Genomic DNA, 26,700 nt, shown 5'->3' with positions numbered 1-26,700 from the left:
CTACTTAAGAAATTTCCAGCTGTTTAGCAGCTATACAGGTCTCATACCAGCTTTCCTGTGTACGGCTTCACCAAATTAAATAGCAAAGCAAGACACACTTCCAGAAGCCCCAGTATCTACTGAGCCATCTCATTTTCAGATGTAGTAGCAGCCGTGAATTCCCACAAAGAACTGGCAGAAGGACAGCAAATTAAGGCTTGCTAAGTGTGAAAGTACCAGAACTGACAGAGTAAGGGATGGGTAACATCAGAGACCAAAACCTCAGCGGAAAGTCTTATTAGTGGTTTATCTTCCTTGCTATCATTTTTAAAAATTTTTTATTGCAGTTGGTCCCAACCTCCGAATAAGAACAGACCAGAATGAAGACAGAAGTTTTTGTTCTTTATCTTGCTGATAAGGATTACATTATTTGGAGGTATTTTGGGGCCCTTTTCATCTTACTCCATTAAAGCCTTAAAAAAATGTACATTAGAAAATGGTTTGTTCCAAACAGACAACTTAAAAAATTAGTTACAGACATCACAAAACTTTTCCTGCTAAGGCAGTTGACCGTGTGTTTTGAACATACACTCTGAAGTATGAAATAATATTTGGCAACAGCTATAAAGGAACAGATTCTGAAGAGCATATTACTGCAACTAGAAGTCAATCATTAAGGGTCAGTGAAGCCGTTTTTGGAATGATTTACTTGTGAACTATTCAACTGACCAAAAGGTAAATATGCAGGGTATTATTACAATGTTATTTTTTAAATTAAGTGAAGAAGTAAGTAACCTTAAGAAGAGATGTTGCAATATATGTGGTAATATTGGTCTTCTGCATTGTTTGCTATCTATCATATTATCACATTCCATTATGAACCATCCTCAGGAAAAATAATACATATAAAAAATAAGATAACTAGTATGTAGACAATATCACTTTCCATTTGAGAAGGGCAAATGAGTTTAATGAACTTGAGGACAAGCCACTTCTTAGATGTTTCATATTAAAAAATAATTTGAACAGCAATGAAGAAATTGCTTTTGTTTATGATTTTGGGAGAAGCTAGAGCAAAGAAAGTTTCAGTCTTCTGATATCTAAAAGAAGGCAGCAATCGAGATATTTTCTACTCTTTAGAACTCCATAAATATGATGTGCGTTATCACTCTTAGATTACTCTTTGGGGACAGTTGGGTTGAATCACACAGTTATACAGTCCTACATGCATCTCTATTAAGCTTGGAAACATGTTCCTTTTTTAGTTACAAAACAAAACAGAAATTAAAAAAAATGCAGACAGAGCTCCAGAATCAACATGATTTGGTATCTCTCAATGATATTTGACAATCTACATCTTCTTCACTGCTGGAATCTTACAGGTTATTTTTTTCAGACAAGAAATGAATAATCCTGAGATTGCTGACTCTCATATGCCAAAGAAATAAGCTATACACACGCAGTGTGGCATCTGCACATGTTACTGTAATTTTTCAATCACTCCTTCAATATGGCAGTGTATACCACTGACCCACAGCCACAGGGTTGATTGAGGTGATTTCCAACCTATGTATCCAGTCTCTTCTGTTCCTCCCACATGGACAGAAGGGCAGCAATTCAGAGGGATCCAAATTTCAGACAATCATTAAACCAACAAGGAGCTATTCAGTGGGGAAAGGCAGAAGGCTGGATGGAAGTTCCCTCTGGGATGGATTTAGCCCACAAAACATAGTCTGGATGATGCCAGAATGGAAGGGTAAATTTCATAAGGAATGAAAGGGATAAAATAAGCTTTCATGGAATGAATAGCAAAGTAGCTCCCCAGACATATGAACTCTTAGTAGCCAAAGACTGAAAAATTGTAGTAACTACAGTGTGAGTACTGTACAAGAAGAAAATACCTGCCAAATTCACATTCTGATGCCAGAAATTTTTAAAATCATGAAAAGACATAAACACAAATCTGTAAAAGCATAAATATGGTCATTGCTAAGTTATGGGAACAACCCTATTGACTGTAGGAATGTTGCTAGTAAAATTCTCACAGCAAAAACAAGAACTGCAGGAGTTACCGTACCTTTCTGACTTTTTGTGATACATGGGAAGCATCTTTTAATAATTGAGTGGGACACAAATCCAAATGTCTGCACATAATACTCAAAACAATGATTGAACTGATTCTCAAATAAATAAATTCTCAAATAAATGTTAGCCAGGGATCTTTATTAATGAAAGATGAAAAAAAAGTGTGAGTTCACATGAAAACAAATAATCCCTTCTTTGTTACTACCACCTGTAGTAAGAAAACCATAAATTGGTTTTGGACAAGGACATTTAGGCTGCGGTTGGAAACCCCCAATTTACTCCTGAGTATGAATGTATAAGAGGTACCAGCTCCAGAAATTAATACACTACTTAAAACAAAGAGTGTCTCCCGTATTGAACCTTCAACACTTTCACAAATAGGAACAAATTCTTGGCAGAAAATCCTGTCCCTGGCCCATGACACTCAGGTATGAGAGAGTGACCATGATACAGGCAAGGAAACATCCTCTGGAGCCTCAGGACAACACAAAATTTCCCTGTGGAATCTCAGATCTCAAGTCAACATACGTATATCTCCCCTGGGGCCATGAAAGCGAGGCAGTGAATAAAAACAACTGAAAGAAGCAGGGCTGCTTGGCAGTGGTGAGGAGAAGTTTCACTGGCCACTGGTACCTTCACGTTATGCAATGCCATGCTGGGCATAATGCTCCTTATTCTAGCAGAGCCAAAATATTGCACAAAGTGGCCCTGTTTTACCCAGACATCATCCCCTCCCCAGCACATCAGCCACTGTACCATGCCTTGAAAACACTCTGGAGAAAATAATTTCCCCTTTGAGTAAAGAAGAGCAACAGGTAAAAATACCTCATGAGAGAGAACTCCTCAAGTTGCCAAGCACGCGATTCCTTGCAAATCTATGGGTAAAGCCAAAATGAAAGTCATCTGAAGACAGGGATGAAGCTGATAAAGATGAGGTTCAGGAGTTGGATTGTTGCTGCTGCAGCTACACAGATTCACAGCTGGATGGCCTCAAGTCTGAATAGCTCAGTATTATTTATTATGCCATGCCAAGGTTAGCCACCAGTCAGTTTATAGCAAAATAGAGAGGACAGAAGGATACCTGAACCATACCTTTTAATTTTGAATCAACCAATGACTTGGCATACCAAAAAAGGCATAATAAGGTACCATTTCACTGACTTCACTTCTCTGGGAAAATGTCATCCAGTTGAAAACCAGTCCCATGAAGCTAATAAATGGATAAGCCTGCTGATATGCAATACAAATCAGATCTGTATCTGGAAAAGAAAATAATTTTTTTACCTCACAGAAGCCCTATATTAGAAAATTCTGGTTTAACCTCCAGAGGAGATACTTTTTCAGATGAATGGCCTTTGGTCCTGTGAGAATAGGTGTGATGTTGTCAGTTGTGACATCTGAATTGCATCAGGCCTCAAGCTGAATGGAGTCCAAATTAAGATCATGAATATAAAGATGTCTTTCATTGTGTCTGTTTAGCTGTACAGTCACGTCACCATCAGCTGTCTGTGACCACAAAACACTGAATCTCTTTCTATTCATGTCCACTTTAAATCTCTACCAAAAAAGAAAAAAAACCAAAAACAAACAAACAACAAACAAACAAAACCCCCATAAATCAAATTTACAGTGATTTATCTTCTGAAAACATTGGTCCAAGTTATAGATATATAGGCATATTGTATTTTCAGTGCAGTCCTGGTCTTGCCTTAAGTTTTTGCCATAATGTCCAACAGTACAAAATGAGCCAGAAGTTTCAATGCAAAAACACATTATTTCAAAAAGTTCAAATAGACAAGCAAGAGATGATAAGAGGGAAGAAAGAAGTAATTCCCTAAATGTAAAGGGTTCAGATGGATAAAATGCTTAAGCCAATCCACTAGTATCAAGTACAACATGGTGTTAGTGACTACCATTTAACATCTTTTAGAAAAACAAAACTTTTTAATGAGAACCTCTGTTTTTTAACAATATCCAGGAAACGATATCTAGAACTCATGTGGTAGTAATGACCCCAGTGAGTGTCTGACAGTGGTTTTTAAGTACACCAACCAGTGCTCTAGCAAATTATCAATTTGAGGTTACTGGACATTTTATCTACATTTTTTCTCTAGCTTTAAAAGGTTTTGTGGATCCTGCTATTTTGAATTTAAGAGCCAGTTTATTCTGCTCAGTTTGGATATGTGCTGTGTTTTGGTATTGTATGAAATGGCTCCAGAGCACTTAGCATTAACAATGGTTTCAAGAACACTACACTAAACAGAACAGCCATCTCAAAGCAATGGATTTGCTTTATTCATACTCAGGTGGTTTTTTATGTTTTTGGTTTTTTTTTAAACTAACAAAGATGCTGTTGTCCAAGGAAGTATAGCACACAAGACAGAAAAAGCTTTGCTAAGCTAACAGTTCCCAACTTCCTCTAACAGAGTCCACTTGTTTGTTACTGATGCAGTTCAACGGCTGAAGAATTTCAACTGCCTCCCACGAGCAGTGTTTTCATCTCCCCAACCAACCCACCTGTAACAACAACAGCAATTAACTCCAGTGCCTTCCTGAGCTGTATAGCCTGGCCGACTTCCAACAAGACCAAGAACTTGGAAGAGGGAATGATTGCTGCTGCCTGGGGGCAGAAACAAACAGAATGAACAGCTGGAGTGAGACAAGATGCTCCCCCTTGCAGCCATCACAGATCACAGTTCCCTCCTTGTACAGTGCTCTTCTCCAAGGAACCAGCTGCCTTGGCAGGGAGCATCACTGAGGGACTCAGTAAACTGACTTGTAATTGGGCTTTGATGGAAATGCAGGAGTTAAGGCTTTTACAGCCAGCCCTCCATACCCCACCACATAACTCTCATTAGAACAACTGAGGCTTGCTTCAGGGTATTGCCTGGCATCTGACAGTCAGTGTGCATCCAGCACAACAGCTTTCCAAAGCCATCTTTCCAAAGTCACAGCCATTAGCAGCAGCAGACACTTGAAAGAACCCCTGACACCTATAAGAGGAAAGTAAATGCAGGAGGTCTAAGTACCTTCCTTCAGTTCTTGTTCTCAGAGGTGAGTTATATATACAGCAGCTTATGAAGAATTTTAGGTCCCAAGAACTCAGGTTACTCTTACAGAAACTGGGGAAAATTCATTTCTGTTTCACTGCAAATTAAGGGTCTCACAAGTCTGTACATTCTACATAATCTTTAAAAAATGGAACTTGGGTTCCTGGGCAACTTGGCCAATTCTGAAAATTTTACCCGTGACAGTCTTTCATTCCCCAAAACTTTAAACTGCAGAAACCACTCCCAAAACCAAGTCTGGGAAACAAATTTGCAGTTGCTCAGCGTAGCTCAATACTTAGCCTATTGAGTCACCACAATGACCACAGAACGGATGGATTATATGATTTTAATAGGTCAGACACTGCTGTTTTTTCCTTTACAATCACACATCCTAAAACAACTAAAAAGTAGTTAAGTCAGACACGTGTGCCCACACTCTGTTTATTTTGAAAAGTCATCACCTCTTCTCCAGATGAATGTTGTTGTATTTGCACCTGACCTTATGCTGCCTCTCGTCAGTCAAGGACAGGGATTGACACACACAGGCAAAGAACCTGTCAGAATAAGAGACTTATTTCTCTAAACATAGCTTTGTCACTCCTCTGTCACACCAGCAGTCTGTGTGGGCAGGTGAGGAGTTTATCCTCCCCTTAACTGTGCCTATCTTTTGCAAATATGATAGAACTAAAGGAATTTAACAACATGCAGTTCTGTTTTTAAATCAACACTGAATCATAGGACATCTCCTGATTGTTCTTCTGCTGTGCAGCTACAGTTTTTAAGACACTAACCCTGACAGTTGCAAATACAAAGGCATCTCAATGTGCTGAGTACTGTACAATAGGCCATGGAGGTTACTATTAAAATATATGCATAGAAGAAAAACAAAAAAGCATTCTCTTCCTCCTACTCACTTTCTTGACCACATGGAAATTTTTTTCTTCCCACCATCACATTTCTCATAAGACAATATGTTATTGGGCCTTCCCTGAAATCTCTCTGTGGAAAACAGTATGGAAGATAAGTGTGAAACTGTGAACACACCATGTGGCAAGTAACACTCCAGCTGTAATATTTCTGCTCTGCTCCTCACTTCATGCTTTTCTTCTTCATAACTGAGCACTAACACCTGTTGAGTGGCTTCAGTAGTGCTGAAGAGCACACCCCTTGCTCTCTTTCTCCAAGAAAATGAAAAGTGATGGATGACATTAAGTTCTGGCCATAGTGCAGTCAGTAGGATTTTTTCTTTGGACTCTTTTGTGCCAGGATTTTTCACCAGTTTGCAGAGATGTCATACTCAAATCTACAGCATTTGAAGTTACCTTAAAAAGAAACTTTTGCCCCAACTGCAAACCATGCTGGTGACTGCTACCTATTTTGTTAAGTGTCCTGAGATAAAGGCCAACAGAGGGCTGAACAAGAGTGAGGAAGGTTTAACATCCAGAGAGCACAAAAGGAAGTAACTTCATATAGTAGGCCATAAAGGACTAAAAATCACGTTCTGTCTTTAACAGCAGGAACTCAGCTTTGCCTCAAGAGGTCTAGGGAGCTGCTTCAAGTGCTCCCCCTATATCTGGACTGACCTAGTCCAAACAGGAAACAGCACAACATACTCAATGTTTGTTTTCTTTTCTCTTCTGCTATCAGTATCAACTGAGCACCACACAAAACTTTAAGATTATCCCTGCTCGCCCTGTCTATCCCCAAAAATTCAATCCTGAAGGGGCAAGAAGCAGCAGGGCAAGGCATGCTGGAGAAAACAAAAGAAGCAGAGTGTAGCTAAGGCAGGGTCTGTAAAAGAAGTGAAAAATAAAGCCCAGAAATGAATCCAACTGGAATAGGTTCTCCTTGAAAAATCTCAGCCTAGGATCACTGCTGGTAGCTTTTACACTCCGAGCCAGAGTGCAGGAGCCAATTGTGTGACCTAGAGAAACATCCACCCAACAAGCTCGTTTTCTGAAACCACAGCTATGACTTCCCTAATGAACTGGCTCTGTTGGTTGTCTGGCAAGCGAGGTGTGTGCCCAGGCAGCAGGTGACACAGTGCAGCCGGACAATGGGGAATGGGCAGTCTTTACCAATGTGGTCACTGCATCTCAGCTGATCTTGAAATAACTGATGGACGAAGAAGTGATGTTAATGAAGCAGCGACTGGGTGTTTACCTTATGGCTACTTGTCTGGAGTTGAGGTAGGTATGTTTTACTGGGCTGATGTAGGTATGAAAATGCCACATGGCAGAACACATGAATTTGAAACATAGATCTACAATAAAACCTGAAAGTTTCAAGTTTTTCTGCGGTTATGAGCCTGCAAGCCATTCCACACAGGCAAATCTTTGTGTCCTTGATTAACCTCAGCCAATAACTCAAACAGGGCTGTGTCTGATTAAGGTCCACATTTGCAAGCTTCAGAAAATGCTTTGTAGAAAAATGTGGTTGTTGGCCAACCCTGATTGCTGCACATAAGTTACATCTGATAGGAGCAAAATGTGAGAATTTAGACTGAAATTTCCTCACAGACCAGGGCAGCACTATTTTTTTTGTTGATTTTCTTGTTGATTTTGTACTCACTGCCTGGGCATAATTACCCCTTTCTTGTCAATGTCAAAACAGGGTGGAGGAGAGGTTATTTTTCAAAAGACAGGATAAATCCCTTTGCCTCTAACTTTTGAAAACTTTGGTTTACAAGTCACTGTGTCCACACTGAAATGAAGTTGTGATCACAATTCTAGACCTGATCCAAAACATACTGAAACCAATGGGAGACTTTCTGTTGACTTAAATGGAAGCCTGGGTCATGCCCTGAGCAGACACTACTGCCCATATAACAAAATCAACCCCTCTCCAATTTTGAATGGCAGAAAACATGGACCTGGAAATATTTAAGACCTCTGAGGTCAGAAATTTGTCTACAACAAAAATCTAATACAAGAGAAATCAACAAGTTCACCTGTCTGCACTCTGCCTCTTTCTAGTGCTACCAACCCAGACAAAACTGCATCCACAGCAGGTATTTTATCAAAACTGTAAAAAGATAAGATCTTGGAAAAAGACAAAATCTGGCCCAGAGTCTAAAATGTAGAGTGATTATTCAATCTTAAAATAAACTTTTCAAATAAAGTAAACATAAGCTTGAGAAATGAGTGTAGTACAACTCAGAAGCTAGAAAAGACTTGCGTCAGGCTTTGTAGCACAGTTTTATGCTTGTCAAACATTAAAGTTAACCTAGGACTTGCAGAAGAAGGCAACATGAGCACCCCATGGCCAGTGTCAGACTCCATGCTGTATGTCAGCAGAACCACCAGCAAACACCTCTATGTTGCTTTTAACATTCTTCACATGGCTCCTATGCAAAAACAGTAATGAAAAAAGCTTACAATGAGGGGACAGTTAAGCTTGAAAATGAAACACACAGAACAGTTCTCCAAGTGTCAGGGGAGAGAAAGGATCACAGAAGAGCACATGCTTTGGAAAGATTAAAACAATTACTGTACAATGTTGGTATGAAACTGATTGTCAAGGAAAAATACAGCAGGAAAAAGGAATATTGATCTTTTAACAGGAGAGACCATTAGTATGGATGATACAGCATTTGTAGGCTGGTCATTACCTTGTCTCACACATCCCCAGGACAGATGCACTATTATTTGAACAATTCGTAGGTGGGAGAGTGGAGGTATGGGCAGACCTGCTACCCTCACACTGGCAGGAATGCTTTGTCATGTTGTCTGAAAGTGACTGACACTCAGTAGCCAAAAAAGTCTCACTCAGGGAGGCCTCTCTAGGCCAATCAGTTCTTCCACCCAACCTGAGCTTGGCAGGCTGAGGAAGGAAAAAGAGGCTCTTCTTTAGTCAGCTTTTTTCTACATTTGTTTTTCAGCACATCAAGAAACAGACAATGACACAGGGATTTTTTTGGTATAAATTATGGGCTTAATAGATACATCCTGTATAAATGAAGAACAGGAAGGTCTGCAGGGCTGTGCAGTGGGAATGAATACACTGTACCACAGGTAATGGATGCATCCTGACACCCTGGCACTGACTTAGGACCAAGCACTGAGAAGGACCAAGAAGGCCCAGAGAACTTGTAACTCAAACTTGTTAGCAAATTATTGAGCTAGAACTTCCTCCCTTACCCCATAGTATTACTCACATGCTTGAGTATAACCTATTCATTATACCTCATGATACCCATTATACCACAAATTTTGGAATTAATTTCAAATTCCATTTGAATAGCAAAAGAGCTGGGAGGGGAAAAATATTTCTGAAGGTAAAAAGCTGACAATGTTGATCATAAATCTCTCAATATATACACACATATATATACACATATATCTACACGGATCTAAGCCATGCTGGTGTCAGGTTTCCTAGCGCCAGCTGTTTCTACCACGCCGGTGCCTCGCCCGCGCCAGCCCCGCGCTGCCCCGACTCACGCAGGGGAGGAGCCGCCTGCACGGCGGGGCCCGAGGGAGACCCCCCTTCCCGGCTTCGCATCACCGCACCCCCCCCCGGGAGGCGCCTCCGGGCTCTGTGCCGACCCTCACCGCCCCGCCCGGCTCGGCCCGGCCGCAGGTCTCGCCGCCACCTACTTCTTGCAGGGGATGAGCGCCTTCCTCTCCTCCAGGATGCGGAGGCGCTGGTTGGGGCTGTCGTAGGAGACGGCGGCCCGCGTGTTGCGGCCCGAGCCGTGCTCGTAGAACACGGTGCGCCCTTCCCACTGTCGCGGCGCCTGGCACGGCTCGGCCCCCGCCGCCGCTCCGCCGCGCAGCAGGAGGACGCCCAGCAGCAGGAGCAGCCGCAGCGGCGGCCCCGGCCCCGGGCGCAGCTGCCGCCCGGCCGCCGGCCGCGCCATGCTCCGCTCCGCGCCGCGCTGCCTCGGCGCACGGCCGCCCCGCACGGCGCGCAGGCGGGCGGGCAGGCTGTGCCGAGGGGCGGGGGCGGCCCGCCTCCAAACCCGCATCACCTCAGAGGCGAGAGGCGCTCGCCGCCACAGCGCCCGGACGCCGGCGGGGCACGAGGCAGCGCGGCGACAGGAGACCGGGACCCTCGCCCCCTCAGGCCTCCCTCCCCGCAGCCGGGAGGGTCTGGGCGCCCTGGCCGTGTCTCCGCGAGGGCTGCCCAGAGGGGCAGCTGCGAGCTCCAAGCCCTGGGCACTCTGCGTGAGCCTGGGAAGGGAGGGGATACGCGAACAGGAGTGACCTGCTGGGACAAACCGCTTTAATGTTGCCCTCGAGGGGGGCATTTCAGTGCCTCCCCTCAGGGAGACAGTGTCACCAAGCATTCCTCCACCACATGCATTCCTTCATCTCCCACCGCCCTCTTAGGTGTATCAGTTGTTGTTTCCTGCCTGCTCTGGATGTGCTTTCCTCACCCACTAAGGGAAGGGCCGTGCCCCACAGGTGCTCAGTCCCTGCAGCTCTGCTGCATCTGCCGGGGACAACACCGGTGGCACCACGGTACTTGGCCGGGGCAGGTACCTCAGAGCCACGCTGCGGCTCTCTCAGGTCACTGGGATAACCTGACACTGGGTTAATCTTCTTATCTCAGCGGGTCCCTCAAAGACTGGGGAGCGGCATTTCCCACAGGGAAGAACGGGCCCGGAGGTCTTTCCGTGCAAGGGGGAACACAGGTGGGCTGTGAGGGATGAGGGAGCCCTTTGGCCCTGGCACTCCTCTGCACCAGGGTCGCGTGGCCGTGGAGCACCAAGGAAATGAAAATAAAAAACAGCTTGGGAAAAAGCCTGAAACCCCTTCTTCCGCTCGTGTGCAGATGCGATTGGTGGGGAACAGCGGCGGAGAGAGCGGGACGGCGGGCTGACTGCCCGCACAGCAGCCCCACAGCGGCCCCGCCGCCCGCTCCCGTCTCGGCCCGGCCGCCGCCGTTTCCCCGGTCCCGAGCAAACTGGGCCACGAGCCACCACCCCGTCTGTCCGCCCGTGCGCTTCACGCCTTTCCCCGTCCGAGCCGAACTCATGGAGGGAATTCTGCAACTCCCTGGAGGCGTCGGGAACAGCCGCCGGAGCTCCCTCAAGCCCGCAAAAAGTTTCTTCTCCCTTGAGAAAATGCGGCGTATAAAGTTCAGCCCCACGGGAAGAAGCCGCGGTTCCTACCGTCACCTTCCCTCTCCCCGCGCCGGAGCGCATAGCCCCGCGGCAGAACCGTGTAGTTTGGGTTTCCTTCCCTCCCCCTTGCCCCCCTTCCACCTGAAGGAATTTATGACACAGATGAAAACTGAAACGGAGCTGGAGCGGCGGCCGAGAGACGCAGTGATGTCGCCGGGGGATTAAACGGGGTGGAGGTGATGTCACCGTGCCTGCACAGCAAAACGCACACATACACGCACACCCCCCACCCCCCGGAGGAGCGGGGCTGCCAAGGGAGCGCGATCGGCCCCACGTCACTCGTGCCACTGGTATAAATGCGGTCCCGCGATGTCCATGGCTGTCGGCGCGGCGGCTCCCGCGACTTGACTGCAGCCGGGCTCCGGGAGGCAGCGCCGCTCCTCTCCCTTCGGCCGCCGGGACCCGCGGGGCGGCGGCGGGCGGCGGCGGACAAGGAGGAGAAGGAGGAGGAAGAGGATGCTGCGCGCCTTGGTGGCGGTGTCCCTGTGGCTGCGGGTGAGCCCGCGGGCGCAGGGCGCGCCGTGCGAGGCGGTGCGCATCCCCATGTGCCGCTCCATGCCCTGGAATATCACCCGCATGCCCAACCACCTCCACCACAGCACCCAAGAAAACGCCGTCCTCGCTATCGAACAGTTCGAGGAGCTGGTGGCCACCGGCTGCAGCCCGGTCCTGTCCTTCTTCCTCTGCGCCATGTACGCCCCCATCTGCACCCTGGAGTTCCTCTACGACCCCATCAAGCCGTGCCGCTCCGTCTGCCAGCGCGCCCGCGACGGCTGCGAGCCCATCATGCGCCGATACAACCACAGCTGGCCCGAGAGCCTGGCTTGCGACGACCTCCCCGTCTATGACCGCGGCGTCTGCATCTCCCCAGAGGCCATCGTCACCGACGTGCCGGAGGGTGAGAACCCTGGGGGCAGCGAGAGGTGGGAGGGAGGACTCCCTCCACCCCCGCGGGAGGTCCCAGGCTGGGACGGGGGGGCTGCGGGACCCCCACGCTCCAGTCCTGGAGCCTCTACCGACAGTTTTCACTCTCTGACGCGCCTCTGTTTGCAGATGTGAAATGGACGGACTTCACACAGGGCTTTATGGTGCCGGACAGACCCCTGGAGCCTGACTGCAGGAGCCGTGGCCAGGGTGAGCCTAGGACGATCCCCCTCCTCCACCTCCCTGGAGACAGGGTCCATCTGACACCTCTCAACCTTTCTCCCTTCTCTTCCTTTGAAGAGCGGTGCAGGTGCAAAAAGACAAAGCCTACGCTGTCAACCTACTTGGCCAAGAACTACAGCTACAGTAAGTGCATGGGGAAATGCTTCACTTGGCCTGCCCCACCATCTTCCTTGTGTCCCTGCAAGTTAGGCAGCTCTGTGTGGGTGCTGAACCCACATCAGGCCCCATCCAGCAAGTGTGGCATGGGAAGACTGCTCCAACACAGCCTTTCCAAGTGAGTGTTTGCCAGGGAGTACCTAGTTGTAGCACACACCATGTGCAGGCAGTAGTAGTAATGGCACAGATGATGGTGTATTTCTGACAAATGCAGTAAAATGTCAGTAATGTGCACCCTTCTGCTCTGCAGAAGGGGTGGTTGCTGCTGCAAAGGTCACTTTAGTAAAGGCAGTTATGCCTTATGTGAGTGTGATGACTTTGGCCAGCTCCTGTTTTCATCCAGCAGATAGAATAAACAGGGTTTTTCTACCCAAATAAAACTCGTAAATGTGAACCAGCTGCATCAAAGTAAAAAGTTTTTAGAAATTTGTATATGCTTTTACTTATTAGCCTGAGTTCTGGCTGGTGCAGAATTGTCAGAGATTAACTGAATTCAGTGACAATTTGCACCATCCAGCCGTGGAGATAGCTGATCGTTTTATTAGATGTTGGGTGACATTGGCAACAAAAATAAGTATTCAGCCCTCTTTCCCCTTAGCTTTCCCCTGCCTCAGTTTTCTGATGGTGTGAGTCAGGAAGAATTCTAATTAAGATTAGATAAATGCCAGATTAAACCTAGTGTCAATACAAAGCCCCTATTAACTATGAGTTTTATATGCAGTATTGCTTCATTTTGCACTTTGTGGGTATTTTCTCAATGGCAAGTTTTTTCCCAGTCATTTATCTAGTTCTTCTGCAGTAGGGTTATAATATAGTTCAGTTCCTATTTGTTTGATATCAGATAAAAGCAAGTTTGTAGCTATTTGCTTCTTTGTTAGCATCTTTGGTGGGAATAATCAAGCTGAACCTCTAGCTTAGGTAGTTGTACAATTTTTGTTCATTATAGCATTTTGGTGCATTTACATGACTTATTCTTTTTATATAATTCTTTGATCTGTGTCAGTACAACATAGAGATATGTTTAGGTGGACCAATGATTTTCTATAGTTGCCTGAAACATATGAAAATAGTGATACCAAATGTCTGTTCCAAAATGAAAGACAGGTGTTAGCTGTGTAAATTCTGATTCCAGTGGTTTCAGTAGGAGTGTTCCTTGAGTAGAACCTGTATGTCGGGGTCCAAAATTTAATTCCATTGAATTTGTGAAATCAAGATTTTTCTTTTTGAGATGTAAGTATTTATTCAGCAGCCTGTGAGATAAATAGACCTATTTATATGGAAAATGAATGGAGGGACAAGATTTAATGAGATGAAAATCAATCTTTTTTTTTTTTTCTGAAAACCTTTAAAATAAGACATACTGCCAAATTGTGCTTTCAATTGTACCAAACAGACTTGAAAATGGATTGTGAGTCTCCAAAACTGAAATTCCTCACATGTTTTGTGTCTGTTATACATGTCCTGATAAAGGTAGCACATAAACCCCAGACTGCATTAACAGTGCTGGTCTCCTGTTTTCATTGTGTGAAGTTTATTCGAAATGTTATGAGGTTTATGTGGAAGCTTTTGACCCCGTGGCTGGCAGGGGCAGGCTGATCATCCTGTGGTCTGTACACTTCTCATGCTTCTTTCACTGAAGAATTTTTGGACAGTAGAACCCTTTCTATTTTGACATTTCCTAGAGACAAAATCCTTTATGTAAAAATCATACTTAATTTATTAGATCTGGTATTTTTCACAAGAGAGAAGGGATGAAATGCTGGAGTGGTAGGTGATGCCAGAATTTTGTAGGTACAAAGTTAGCCCAGGGATCATTTCAGAGCAATCTACAGTGCTTCAGCTTCTTGCATCTGTGCAGACATGCAGTTTTCCTCAATGAAAGGTAAAAATACAAATGATTGTGTATTCAGAGTCAGAAGAACCTTTTTCAGTATCTCGATTATATAAGGATCTCACTACTGGTAGAGAATCCAAAGGCAAAAGATGAAAAAAGGTATAGCTCAAGTAAGTCATGGAAATCCTAAGCCTCTTAGTTTTTTGACTATTGTTTCTAGCCTTCCCTTGTTTCTTATATTTAAGAAAATACTATATTTCCTGGTTACAATCTACAGGAAATGATTTTATTACTGAAAAGACTGAATTTGTGACAACTGTCTGTGAGGTAAATTATTCATTACTTAATCAGAAATAGCCAGATGTGGCTGGAGGATGGCTTAGATTTATGCAAAGGGTTCTTCAAGTCTGAGTTGAAGGAGTTGTTTGTGTGTGTGATTCCAGGCAAGATCGGTTGGTCTGATCTGGCAAAGACTTAAGCACATGTTTAATTTTACAGTTGTCAACAGTCCTACTGAAAACCAAATTGAGATCTGGCCTCTGTTATTCTAAGCCACTGTTCATGCCCACACAGGCAGAAGTAGTTCTAGTTTCACAACCAAAACAACAGCTTCCAATTCAATATATTTTATTTAATTTTGAGATGCATTTAAATTTCCAAGACTGTTTATTGTTCTCGCTCTTCTGTTTTTCTATTTGCAGTCATTCACGCTAAAGTAAAAAGCATAGAAAGAGGGAATTGCAATGAGATAACCACTGTGGTTGAAGTCAAAGACATACTCAAGTCTTCAACGCCAATTCCTCTGTCCCAAGTGCCTCTTCTTACAAATTCCTCCTGCCAGTGCCCACCTCTTCAACCAAAGCAGGATGTTCTCATTATGTGCTATGAGTGGCGCTCAAGGTGAGCCGTGATGTGTTGCAGAAAAGTGTTAGAGATGGCTGTGAGGGATGGGAAGGAGGACCAGTAAATCTCTCTTCCTCATCATAGGCTTGTTTTAGCCTACTCATACATACACTTACATATTTCCATTACCTTCACAGCTGACTTTCATCAGCCTCAGCTCTGTGCCATGATGTGTTTACAAAATTTGACTCACGCAAAAAGTGTAAAATCTGGTGGCATTAGGTGCTGACGTCACATTGATAAAACATCATGCAGCAGTTCAGTCACCTCCAGCTTGGGAGTGTTTTTCCAGGACCACTTTTGACGGGGATGAGCTGCTTAGTGTGCAACAAGCCCAGTAGTGCCTGTAGATGATGGTCTGTGTTGGCAGGACCACATGGAAGGCATGTGGTTCTTCCTCACCAGGGGAGTGGGCAGAAGATGATACACATCCTCTGTCAGCAGAGCTGCTGGAATCCGAGCCAGGCCTTCTCCACTGGCCTGTCCATACTTTGGACCAGTGCCGTCAATGAGATGTTTCTGATCCCGCAGCCGTACCGGGACCAGCCAAAGCTGCAGCCATTGGAGCTCCAGCTCCCGGATGGCAGATGAAAAGTAAATACTCTTAGAGCAGCTTGCCAGTCCTGCTGTATGATTAAAATTAAAAACAAAACAAAACTAACTTTACCAGACCTTTCATCTGGCAGTCAGCCTAGCCCCAGGCATGGAAGGAAATCCAGCATGCTGGCTTGGATGGGAAGGAGTGATGAATAACAGCTCCCTTTTCTCCCTGGTTCCTTGAGGCAGAAGGGAACATCCCATCCACATTAGCACCCCAAGCGCACCAGTAGATGCCAGCAGAGCAGGTTGTGGTGTTACAGGTTTTGTGTAGGCCTTTGTGTTGTAGTTTGGAGGCAAGGCTGTCTGTAAAATGTGCAGGCTGGTTTTGCATACTGTGATGTTACTGTTAATTGTCCACACACACTTGTAAGGACCACGGAACATCCACATGTGGGACGTGGTGGGCCATGCCCATATTTTTAATGAGCTTTATGTTGATATTTTGGGAGCATTTTATAGGTGTTTCTAAAATTTACCATCTGATATCTTACTACTTTGTCTTGTTTTTGTCTTGTGAGCTAGCAGACACAGCATTATATTATTACTCACCTCTTTGCCCCTCTAGGTCTGGAAGTATTTCACAAATATTAATGTAGAGCTCTCTCTTTGTGTTAGTGATTTTAGGGATACAAGCTCTGACTCATGTAGAAGGACTATGACCAGAACAGCAATGGAGGAGCTCTGGGTTGCAGAGGATCCTCTGGAGGCTGTTAGGAAAGGGAGATTTCATAAGTCAAAGATCACAATCAGCATCTCCATTATTATGGAAAAAAACACGTGATTCACTAAATGTCTTGTGATGGTTTTTAAAGGTCATTGAGGTTTTTAATTTCATATAGTGTACTAAAGTGGATTTGAAAAAGAAACATAAATTATTATATGTGCTTCCTGTTGAACTCAGTGGCAGGAAAACAGAAGGTTTTGAGTTACAGCAGCTTTTTAAAATGACAGAGGCAGAATGAGTGGAAGCTGTACCTCCTCTGCAGTCAATGGCAAAATACCTATTGCCTGTTGTTAGGGTTAGAGCCTCACTGGATAATTTGACCTGAACAAAGCTGTGCCAGATGTACTCCATGTTGTGGTTTCATCCATGGCCGTATGGCCTTGGCATCAGTCCTGTTACATTAGTACAACATATTGGTCCTGATTCTCCAAGGTTTGCACTCACATTAGGCCTTTTATGTGTGGTCAAACTGGATGCACAGAGGCTAATGACTACAAGAGGCAGCATTTTGTACTGTGTTTGAGCTGCTAAGAGCAGTGATGCTATTCGTAGAAACTGGAGGTCAGGTCCTGCTACACTATTTAACCTTCACCAGCCAGAACAGTGCTGTGTGATCTTATGTGCATTTATAACTATGTCTTGATGTTTCCAGCCAGCACTGGTGTCTAAATACAACCAGAACTTTAGTGGAATTTATATTAGGGCATGTTAAGGCCTGGTATCTTGACCAACCAACCAACCAACCAACCAACCAACCAACCAAAAAAAGCCTCAAAAAGTTGTCACTGGGCTGGAACATGGAAATTGTGACATCAGCCTGCTTTAGAATAAGCTGCTTTAGGAGCTGTTTAAAGCATATATATTTAATAGTCACATTTTTGCTTTGTTCATTTCATAACAACTAGACTCAGTGTTTTCATGCAGGGGCTAGCCAGATTTCACTGGTAGGCAAGTATGGCAAGTATCACTAACCACGCATCTTCCAAATTCACCTCAAAGGACTCATTAAAGAGTTAGATGTAGGAAACACATACTACCATCCTCATGTATTTATAGGTAGAAAAGGATACAATTGTAAGGGATCATATAATTATATTACTGTCTTTCAGCTAAGCTGTATTAGCTGGCGCATATGAAACAGCTTCTTTTTTAAAGTCAGAAGTAAAATGCATCTGTTTAATCTACTCTTCACACAAACAGACAGAGAAACATATGGTATCCCATCATCCCATCCATAAAACCTGTCAGTACCAGTACCTGTGGGTGCATTTCAACTCCAATCTGTGTCAAATCATTTGGAATGGCATCTCAGGAATCAAAATCAGAAATATCTATAATTTGTGTGTATTTCTTAATTTCAGGTTGATGCTTCTTGATGGATGTCTAGTTGAAAAATGGAAAGACCAACTAAACAGAAGATTTAAGGTAAATACAACCAAAGAAAAGAATGCTGAGGTTCTTGATAAAAAGTTAAACACCTTTGTTTTACTTCAGATTGATTAACTTTGATGACTTTCAGATATCTGTAACTCCAGTGAGTATCATTATTTTCACTTGAACATTTTCAGCCTTTATAGTTACCCAAGTATAGGTGAAAGTTTGAATACTTTAATCTTGTGGTTTAGGGTCTCTAAAATTGTATTTCTCTTTAATTTTACCCTGTGAGATGATCTTTGTATGAACTCTGGTTTCTTACAGTAATGTCTCTAGGAATTTCTTTCATTTCCCTGCTACCACAAGGAGCAATGATATGAAAGTGAAGGTGATATGCAGATGAGTACATAGCCCACATTAGATAAGAAAGGAAGTTAAAATCCTCTGCACTGGATGAATGTTTTTTTGCTGCATTAAAGATTACAGGCTGGAGACACACACTTCTCACCAGGTACTCCCTACTAAGACCCACCCAAAGGATTGGGCATTGTCTCTCTGGATTCAGGAAACACTGGAAAGAAGAGTCTTTAGTATAGAGACATGGGTGGCAGACACAGCAGATGCCCCTGCTTTTTGGGGCTTCAGGATAGCATTTGATATCACTCTCTGCTTGTAAACTCCTCTTTTTAAGGTAAAGAAAGGATGCATTGAGAGAAGGTCTGATTCTTCCTCCCAGTTTTAGACATGGAAGAAAGTTATTTTTGGAAATCAGAAAGGTTTTCAGAGCATTAAGGGCATACATGTATGTTTAAGGACATACATGTGTGTTTTAATTGTGAGTTGATTGGCAGTTGATAGAGAGGAGGAAAAGAGATGTAGGAATCCATAAGAAAAAGCTTTTAGATTACAGACCAGCTTCTTGCAATGCTTCTCAATGCTTCAATTCAATGCTTCTCTCCTACCCTCTTCACTTACTCATCTGAAACTTATGTGTGGAAAAGAAAACATGCTTTAAATCTTTAAAAAATAAATACATGGCAATTGCAGAGGATGCCATGTGGGATTTAGAAGAATATTGACATATGACTTGGATTCCTGAAATCCTTTAGCTGTCAACTTAATGGCCTGTTGCTGGCACACATTGTGTTTTAGTCACCTCCTCACACTGTTTTGTCATTTCTAATTGTGTCTTGAATCATGTTTGGGCTTTAGTTTTCAGATTGTCAAATAGATGCATGACTGCCAAAAAAATGCTCTTCAAAGCACATGTAATTTCCTCTCATATTAATAGTTTCAGAAACTAAATCCTCATTTAAACATATTTGAGTGGGACACAACTAAATGTCTGCTGATAGTTTTGGTTTTATAAACATGCATAAAATAACTGACCACACAGAGCCAGTATGGAGCTAGGTATCACAGTGGCTTCATTTTAATGCCCATCATTCATCTCTGAAGACTTGCATCCAAATTTTGTGTAGAGTTACCACTTACAATGGATGTTTTGAGCTGTCAACCACAGAAGACAGTTGTTAACATAACCACAACATTGCTGGTCTTTTCTTTAGCCAGGGCAAGAGTCTGAGCTACAACAAAGTCAGTGCAGAGATATTGAATAGGCAAGCTGGAGAACATTTCTCTTGCTCTGATCACTGGGTAAATCCGCTGCCTTTAGCAATTTCAGAAGGGAAAGATAATAGAGGGGAGAGGTGAGATCCTTTCTGGGTTCTACTGCCTACCTTGTTTTCCTTAAAGTAGGTATTTCTGTTCCTAGAGGTCAAAGTCTGCAGTCTCTGTTGCTGTTCTATGGATCCCTCCATGTTTTGGAGAGTTGACCAGTCAAACTTACTGTAAAAACCTATTTTGTAACTACTGCATTATTGGATATGAAAATCTGACAGCTGTTATTGGTGCTTTTCAAAATTTCTTGGGGATGCTGCTGAATAAAGCTGCAGGTGCATTATTCAAACCATGCTATTGCAACTCTCAACACTGTGGTTTCACTGTGATCATTGCTATTGCCTGTCCATAGCATAAGCTTGTTCCTGCCCAGTCCTTTCCACCCCAGGGAAAAGCAGAAGCAGAAAGTAAATGCTAGCTCCCCTTGTGGCTGTGTGCTTAAATGTATATTGTGAATTGATGGTTTGATTCCTGTAGACTTTTCTGAGGAAAAGTCAAGTAGCACATCCAGCAAGACAGCAAGGAAGGGCCTTATGAAGGAGCTCCAATGTGCTGGTCCTGACTTTTTGATGGCATGATGCCAGATCCCCTCTATTTCTGAGAAGGCACTCACATGCAGCATGCACATGAGATGGGCAATTGTCATTTCCATCAACTGGTGCCCCTCTAACCTAGAACACACTCCCTGCAAATAGCCATTACATGCTGACATCAATGGCCTTGCAATATAGAGCATGAGGCTGTTAAAGGGAGCACTAGCATCAGTGGTTCTGGATAGCTTTGATTAGGATGTAATTATTTATAATTATGTCCTTCCCTAACTCATCCTCTTTGTCTTCTGCATTTCTACAGAGGTGGGAACAGAGGCTGCAAGAACAAAAGCGGCGAACTGCGCGCAGTAAGAGCCAGAATTCGGGACGCAGTGGTCAGAGTGGAGCCCTGAAACCACAAACCAAGAACAACAACCCACTGATCAGTGGCCCCAAAAAGCCCATTAAAACAAGAAATGGCCAGAAAGAAATCAACCCCAAAAAAGTATGAGTGTGAATTCCCAAAAGGAAGGACTTTCCCTGCACGACAAGGGTCACAATCTGGCTTGGTCAGCATGTTTTATTAATCTGGAACTCATCGACTTAAAGAATTATGTCATTTTCTACATAGACCTCTTTGCTGCACTTTACTGTTACAAGGTTTGCTTATCCTTTCACTGCAAGCCATAGAGCGTAGGTTTGCACTAATATGAGGTAGGCATATTCCAGCTGACTGAGCTTTATCTTTGGGCTCTGATTTCCCATCTAGACAGAACTAGCCTTGGCTGCCAGAGGTTTTGACTCCTTGTACCAGTGGCCTGGTCTGTTTCCCTGCCAGATGTTGGAGAGCTGCATGGAGTTTCTCTCTCTCCTCAGCTGGTGTAGTAGTTGGTGAGTTAGTCTGTGAGTTAGCTGAGAGCTCATTAGACCAAGGCAGCTGAGGAGCAGCAGAAGGATGGTAACCTCTGGCAGATATCTCAGGCAGCAATGACTGCAGCTGCTGGAGCTGAACATATCTGCTATTTGGAATCACAGCCCTTGTTCAGAGTGTTCAAAAGCATAGTTTACCATTAAGCATCTGGGTATGCATTATGTGATTATTTTTATGAGTGTGCCGAAAATATGCTTACAGTGATATTATTTGATCTTGTGGGTTTGTGTAGTAAAAAATGCATTCAAAGCAGACATTTAATTTTTTAAATTGTACTTCAGGCTGGCTTCTGTTGTTCTAATTTCAAATATATTTAAACATCTAATTGAAAAATCTGTATTTTTTTGAAAGGACCGATTAAAGTTAACAGATCTGTAGAATTCTTAAAAGTAACACATTTGCTGTAATATAGCTTTGCTATGAAAACTGGAATTGAAGCTTTATTCTAAAGATAACTGACAGCTACTGTACAGTATTAAGGAGAAGATAGGGCTTCAAGTGGCTCAGTAATCATTTGGATAACTTTTTATCATTTGATACAATATTTCTAACCTTTCTCTGAGATTAAATAAATAAATAAATAAATAAATAAATAAATAAATAAATCAGCTTTGTCCCTATTAATGAGCTTCTCAAAGCAACTGGCTATCTGCAGTTTTTCTTATCAGAAAGTAACATTTACTCTGAAAAGAGTGACAGGAAAACAGATTTTTTTATTTATGTCTTAAGTTTACTGACTTAACATTTTCTGTATGAGGTATTAGAACAACAATGGTGATATAAATCTAATCAATATAACTCCAAGGTGGCATTTGTGCTATTCCTTCTGAGGTGTACTTCAATGAGGCAGCATAGACAATACATTCTGATTTCATTTTCATGTAACACGCAAGAAGATCACCAACGTTAAGATCAGAAGAGCTCATGATAGATGCCTGAAAGACCTTCCAGATTTCCTGTAGGAAGACTAAGAACTTGTCAATTCTGGTAAAATGAGGATTTTTATAATAGAGCAGTTCTACATCAGAAAAAAAAAAAAAAAAGGAGTTCTGTGTAGATTATCATAAGGAATAACAATTGGTCATACCAGTATGTTGATCTTTGCCATGACAAAAATTCCAATGAAATTTGCATGTGTGAAATTCACAGCAAAACATGCTGGAGTGATTCTGGTAGCAGAATCATACTTGGTAATTTGCTAACGTGAATTTGGGACATAGATGCCAAGTTATGATGTTTAAGACAGACACAGGTGTTACAAGAAAATGGAATAATAGCATATAGAATAATTTGAGGGGGAAACCAAACTAAATGGTCATTGTTGAGCTTTGAGTGTAGCACTACTGGTAATTCTGGGCAGGTGCAGTACTTTGTTGACATGGAACACCTGCAGAATTAGATCTAAAATTTATTCCAGGTGCCAGGAATGCTGAGCATATATAGGATATGTTGACTTTAGTAGGAATTATGTGTTTGACATGTCTAAAAAAACAGACTACAAACTTAGGTGCTTAAATACAGCCTATAGGTGGAACCTTAATCATGTTCAGTGAAATGGAAGAACTGAAATGGAAATCAAAGAAGACAGAATTTCACTTGCAGGTGACTAATTCAGGTTTGAAAATGCTGGCTTAAGTAAGCATGATCTAAAAGGTTGGAAAACTTCTGAAATAGTTTTATGTACTCTGTAGCAGGAGTTCTTAAGTTTTGATTACCTATTGGTCCCAATTTCAAGTACCCCAATAAATGTATATGTGGTTAGTCATTAAAGAATGAGTGACACTCACATCAATGTGATGTTGAAATAACAAATACTGAAGTCATGATATATCACTTCAAGAAATTTTATTGTGAACATAGTCAAATGTGGTGTTTGTTAAATGAAATTTTTGGAGCAGCTACCTAGACTCCACAGCAACATCACATATTATTTTACAACTGTTAGAATCAAACTTATTTTTTCATTTTGCCAGAGGAAAAAATGTACAAATTATTTTCTCCAGAGAATTGTCACCATTCCTTCTCTGAGTTGCTGTCATTAGATTGACCATTCCAATACGCTGGAATAGACATGGATGCACCAAGCCAGGTGTTTCCAAACTCCTTAACATTTTTATGTATACTTTATGCTGACTAACTTTCAACCTAATATGGTAAAAATATGGAAGAATGAAAGGCAATACAACAAAAAGCAGGATATCATAATACAAAGAACAGACATACAAGGGATAAATTAATAAAGGTAGTGTGTTTTTCCAAAACCATTTTTTCCCATATTTTAAGAAGCTATAGGTTAACTCAATTTAGCACTAATGCAAATCATTCAATTTTGAAAATCCCCTATGATTATTAACTCCCTGTGAAGTTATCAATTGCCAGCTGAATCTAGACCCAAAACATCTGCACCCTCTTGCTTCCCTTCCCTTCCCTTCCCTTCCCTTCCCTTCCCTTCCCTTCCCTTCCCTTCCCTTCCCTTCCCTTCCCTTCCCTTCCCTTCCCTTCCCTTCCCTTCCCTTCCCTTCCCTTCCCTTCCCTTCCCTTCCCTTCCCTTCCCTTCCCTTCCCACAAAATAAGTGTTGGAGCAGTGAGGGCTGTTTGAACAGGCAAATTCCTCCCCAGAGGGTGCAGTCCCCACCTCTGCTCCCTCTGGCATGTGGCTAAAGGTCAGACTCACCTCTTCTCCTGCACATCCATGGCCATGTGTAGCCATTGCTGTGCTGGTGCACTCCAGCACTGGAGTCGTGAAACCTCCATTCAGCAAAGGGAGGCAAATAGTTTGCTGATGGGTGAATGTAATTATTCTAACTATTTAAAGATGAAAAAAATTAAGAGGCCAAATTCTTGAAGTGTTAAATGTATTTTTTCTCAGTGTTGCTGCTAAGCCTTCTTACTGAGGGGCTTGGCATTTTTTTAATATAAAATAAAAATTGCCTGGAACACCAAACATATGCTTCTAGTGAGTTTCTTACTACCTCCCACACACATGTGCCCAGTTTAGTTAGAAGTGCCATTCAGTATTTTCACTGAATGTTCTAACCTCAGTTCCAAAAGAATGAAACCTGAAAAAATATTTACTCTAATTGTGAATGATTGGCACCATTTTAGAAGCTCACTGTAAATACAAATCAAGACTCTTTTATGAAACACATTTTTAAAAAACCTATAAACCTTCCTCCAACAAGAGCTAACTGACCCGGTCACTTCAATTCAGTGTTGCAACTTTTGTCCAGTCAGTGCATATGACTGAGAAATACTTCCTAAGCAAATAAAAAGAAGATTTTCCTGTCCAAAATACTCAAACAGCTCTTAAATTCTTTTACCCAGAATTGTAACCTAGATTCCAAATGAATGAAACCTGAAAAAATATTTACTCCAATTATGCACAACCGACACAGGCCTTTTGGTTGTGCTTAGCAGTTGAATGTAAATGCGCTTCTGAAAACATTTCCTCAACCAGATTTTTAAGGTAAGCTACATCAGCAGCAATTAATTTTGTAAATAAATATAATCCATCAATATGGGTCAACAAACATTCAAAATTATGTTTTCATTTATAAATACCCCCACTCCCCAATGATTTGCAAGTAATTAATTTCTGTAAGAGTGCATTACTTCTGATTAGAGCTAGCCAAGGCTTTCTGGAAAAATTGCAGTGAATTTCAACTTCTAACACTATATTTCATGTCACATGTCTGAAATTAAACAACAGCCTTATTGGAATTTAAACAGCATTTCAAACTTGCTTTTGGATATGCAGTCAATTTGAGGGCTTCCAGGTAATCTATTAATATTAGATTGGCTCCTGCTGCTGCCAAAAGTCTGGTGGATAAACCACTATGGAAATGAGCATAAAACAAGGGAAGGCAACACTCCTTTTCTCTAGATGGGGATATTAAGATCAAGCCCCAAAAGTACCTTAAATATATCAGGCAGTCTACACCCAGATAGAAGGTTAATGATTGTATCAGAGTAACCAAGAAATGCCCCAAACAGAACACCCTAAGTATTTTGATTACTTGTGGTTATAGTGTGATGAAAACTATAATTTGTACATACTCTGAAAACTTCAGTATGTATTCTCTGAGCAAGGTAACCAGAGAGCTGATAATTTGCTCACAAAGAGCTGTGGATAAACTGAACAGATATTTGAAATGTCTGACTTGCCAGTGTAGTTCATTCAGCAGTCAGAGCAAAGGCAAAATTGTGGTACAGAGCCACAAGCTGATTGACTCCATCTTCTTGGCAGGGAAAAAATGTTTTTTCTCCACTTGTCTTATTTTTTTATGTAGTAGTTCAGTACAAAATCTCAGAACAATCAGACATACTTATTCTTCTAAAACAGTATTTTAAGATTTATGACCCGCTTGTTTATCATTCTAAACTGAAACAGTTCTTTAATATAGTCTTTAGTGTCAGGTTATGATTTCATTAAAGTTCCTAAACAAGGAAATATGTGGTTTGTGGTACAAATAAACATGCCCTGTGGTTCCATTTCTCTCCTGCTGGGACAAAAATCAGAAGAATAATTATGTTATCTTTTGTTAGTCTTGGAAGAATTATAATCAAATCTTTGCATCACCTAATTCTATGATGAATGACAAGATGTTTTCTAAATAAACAGTTGTAAAGGCCACATTCTCTTTTGAACTGGCATTTAGATATGAGCTAAACAGACACAGTCAGACTTTCTGTAAGTTTTATATGCAGCAGTTTTGTGTAAATTTAATTGCAGGAAGATTTTAATCTGTGAGACTTCATGGAGTTTATGTTGGAACAGAGTCCTCCTGACTCTATAAATCAAATAATTGCTGACCCCACCAGAAATGTTCAAATTCTTAAAAATTGCATCCATGTCTATATCACAGTAATATAATTTTCAAAGTAGAGCGGATGGCAGTTTAAATAATGTATGCAATACCTACAGGGTGAGTTAAATTTTTAAAGAGACAAAGCAATCTCTTAAAATACTGACAGTATTTTGATTGCCATTCTTTTGAATGCATATTTTGATAATTGCACAAAATCTACAATCTTCTGTTCTCGAAGATATAAAAGCTTTGCAAATCTGAATCTCTTAATCATCTGAATGAAACAGTTACGTTTGATATTTTAAAATGCATCTGTTAAATTTCTCCTTTCCAAATCTTCTAGAAGACTTCAAGAACGTATTTAAGAGAAGAAGATGAGCATTAATAAATGAAACGTTCCCACATTACAGTTGGGATTTGGATACTTGGGCAACATGAAAAAACTGTCACAAATCTATGCATAATATTTCAATGGAATCTACTGGATCACTTTAAACAAGCATAAAACTGGGATTGTAATTGACACACATGAATATGGAACCCCAAATAGACAAAATCCTTCAACATCCAATAGTTAAACCAAACTGACAAAAATGTTACATTGTTTAAGAGTGATGTGATGCAACATAGAGGATAATAGTTAAGCAAGGGCAATAACTTGGTATACGAAATGTCACCATACTTAAACAGGCAGAGGCAGAGCTATGGTACCCTCACAGCAAACTGAAATTTCTCACACCAGAGCAATA

The 26,700-nt window shown here is 42.2% G+C and overlaps 2 protein-coding genes across 2 annotated transcripts in view; one reads left to right on the top strand and one right to left on the bottom strand.

Moving 5' to 3' along the window:
* The window catches only part of EPDR1 (ependymin related 1), a 28,630-nt gene extending 18,653 nt beyond the window's left edge, over nucleotides 1–9,977 (bottom strand). The window contains exon 1 of the mRNA XM_066556619.1: nucleotides 9,713–9,977. Within this exon, the coding sequence (XP_066412716.1) occupies nucleotides 9,713–9,975 (263 nt within the window). The 5' untranslated portion in view covers nucleotides 9,976–9,977. The remainder of the gene's footprint in view (nucleotides 1–9,712) is intronic.
* Nucleotides 9,978–11,564: 1,587 nt separating this feature from the next.
* Nucleotides 11,565–21,687, top strand: SFRP4 (secreted frizzled related protein 4). The gene is made up of 6 exons (XM_066572192.1): nucleotides 11,565–12,142; nucleotides 12,298–12,378; nucleotides 12,469–12,534; nucleotides 15,103–15,301; nucleotides 17,990–18,053; nucleotides 20,535–21,687. The coding sequence occupies exons 1-6, from the start codon at nucleotides 11,701–11,703 to the stop codon at nucleotides 20,721–20,723; spliced, it is 1,041 nt and encodes a 346-aa protein (XP_066428289.1). The 5' UTR covers nucleotides 11,565–11,700; the 3' UTR covers nucleotides 20,724–21,687.
* Nucleotides 21,688–26,700: the final 5,013 nt, after the last annotated feature.

This window comes from Molothrus aeneus, chromosome 1 (genome assembly GCF_037042795.1).
Source record: "Molothrus aeneus isolate 106 chromosome 1, BPBGC_Maene_1.0, whole genome shotgun sequence".
Lineage (NCBI taxonomy): Eukaryota > Metazoa > Chordata > Aves > Passeriformes > Icteridae > Molothrus > Molothrus aeneus.
Note: the sequence above shows the minus strand (reverse complement) of the source record. Positions and strands in the feature narration are given on the sequence as shown.

What these genes read in the sequence shown, in the direction of transcription:
- SFRP4 (XM_066572192.1), top strand. Translation starts at nt 11,701, where the DNA reads ATGCTGCGCGCCTTGGTGGCGGTGTCCCTGTGGCTGCGGGTGAGCCCG. An exon ending in CTGCAGGAGCCGTGGCCAGG is followed by an intron (nt 12,379 to 12,468) that starts GTGAGCCTAGGA and finishes CTTCCTTTGAAG; the next exon opens with AGCGGTGCAGGTGCAAAAAG. An exon ending in GGCCAAGAACTACAGCTACA is followed by an intron (nt 12,535 to 15,102) that starts GTAAGTGCATGG and finishes TTCTATTTGCAG; the next exon opens with TCATTCACGCTAAAGTAAAA.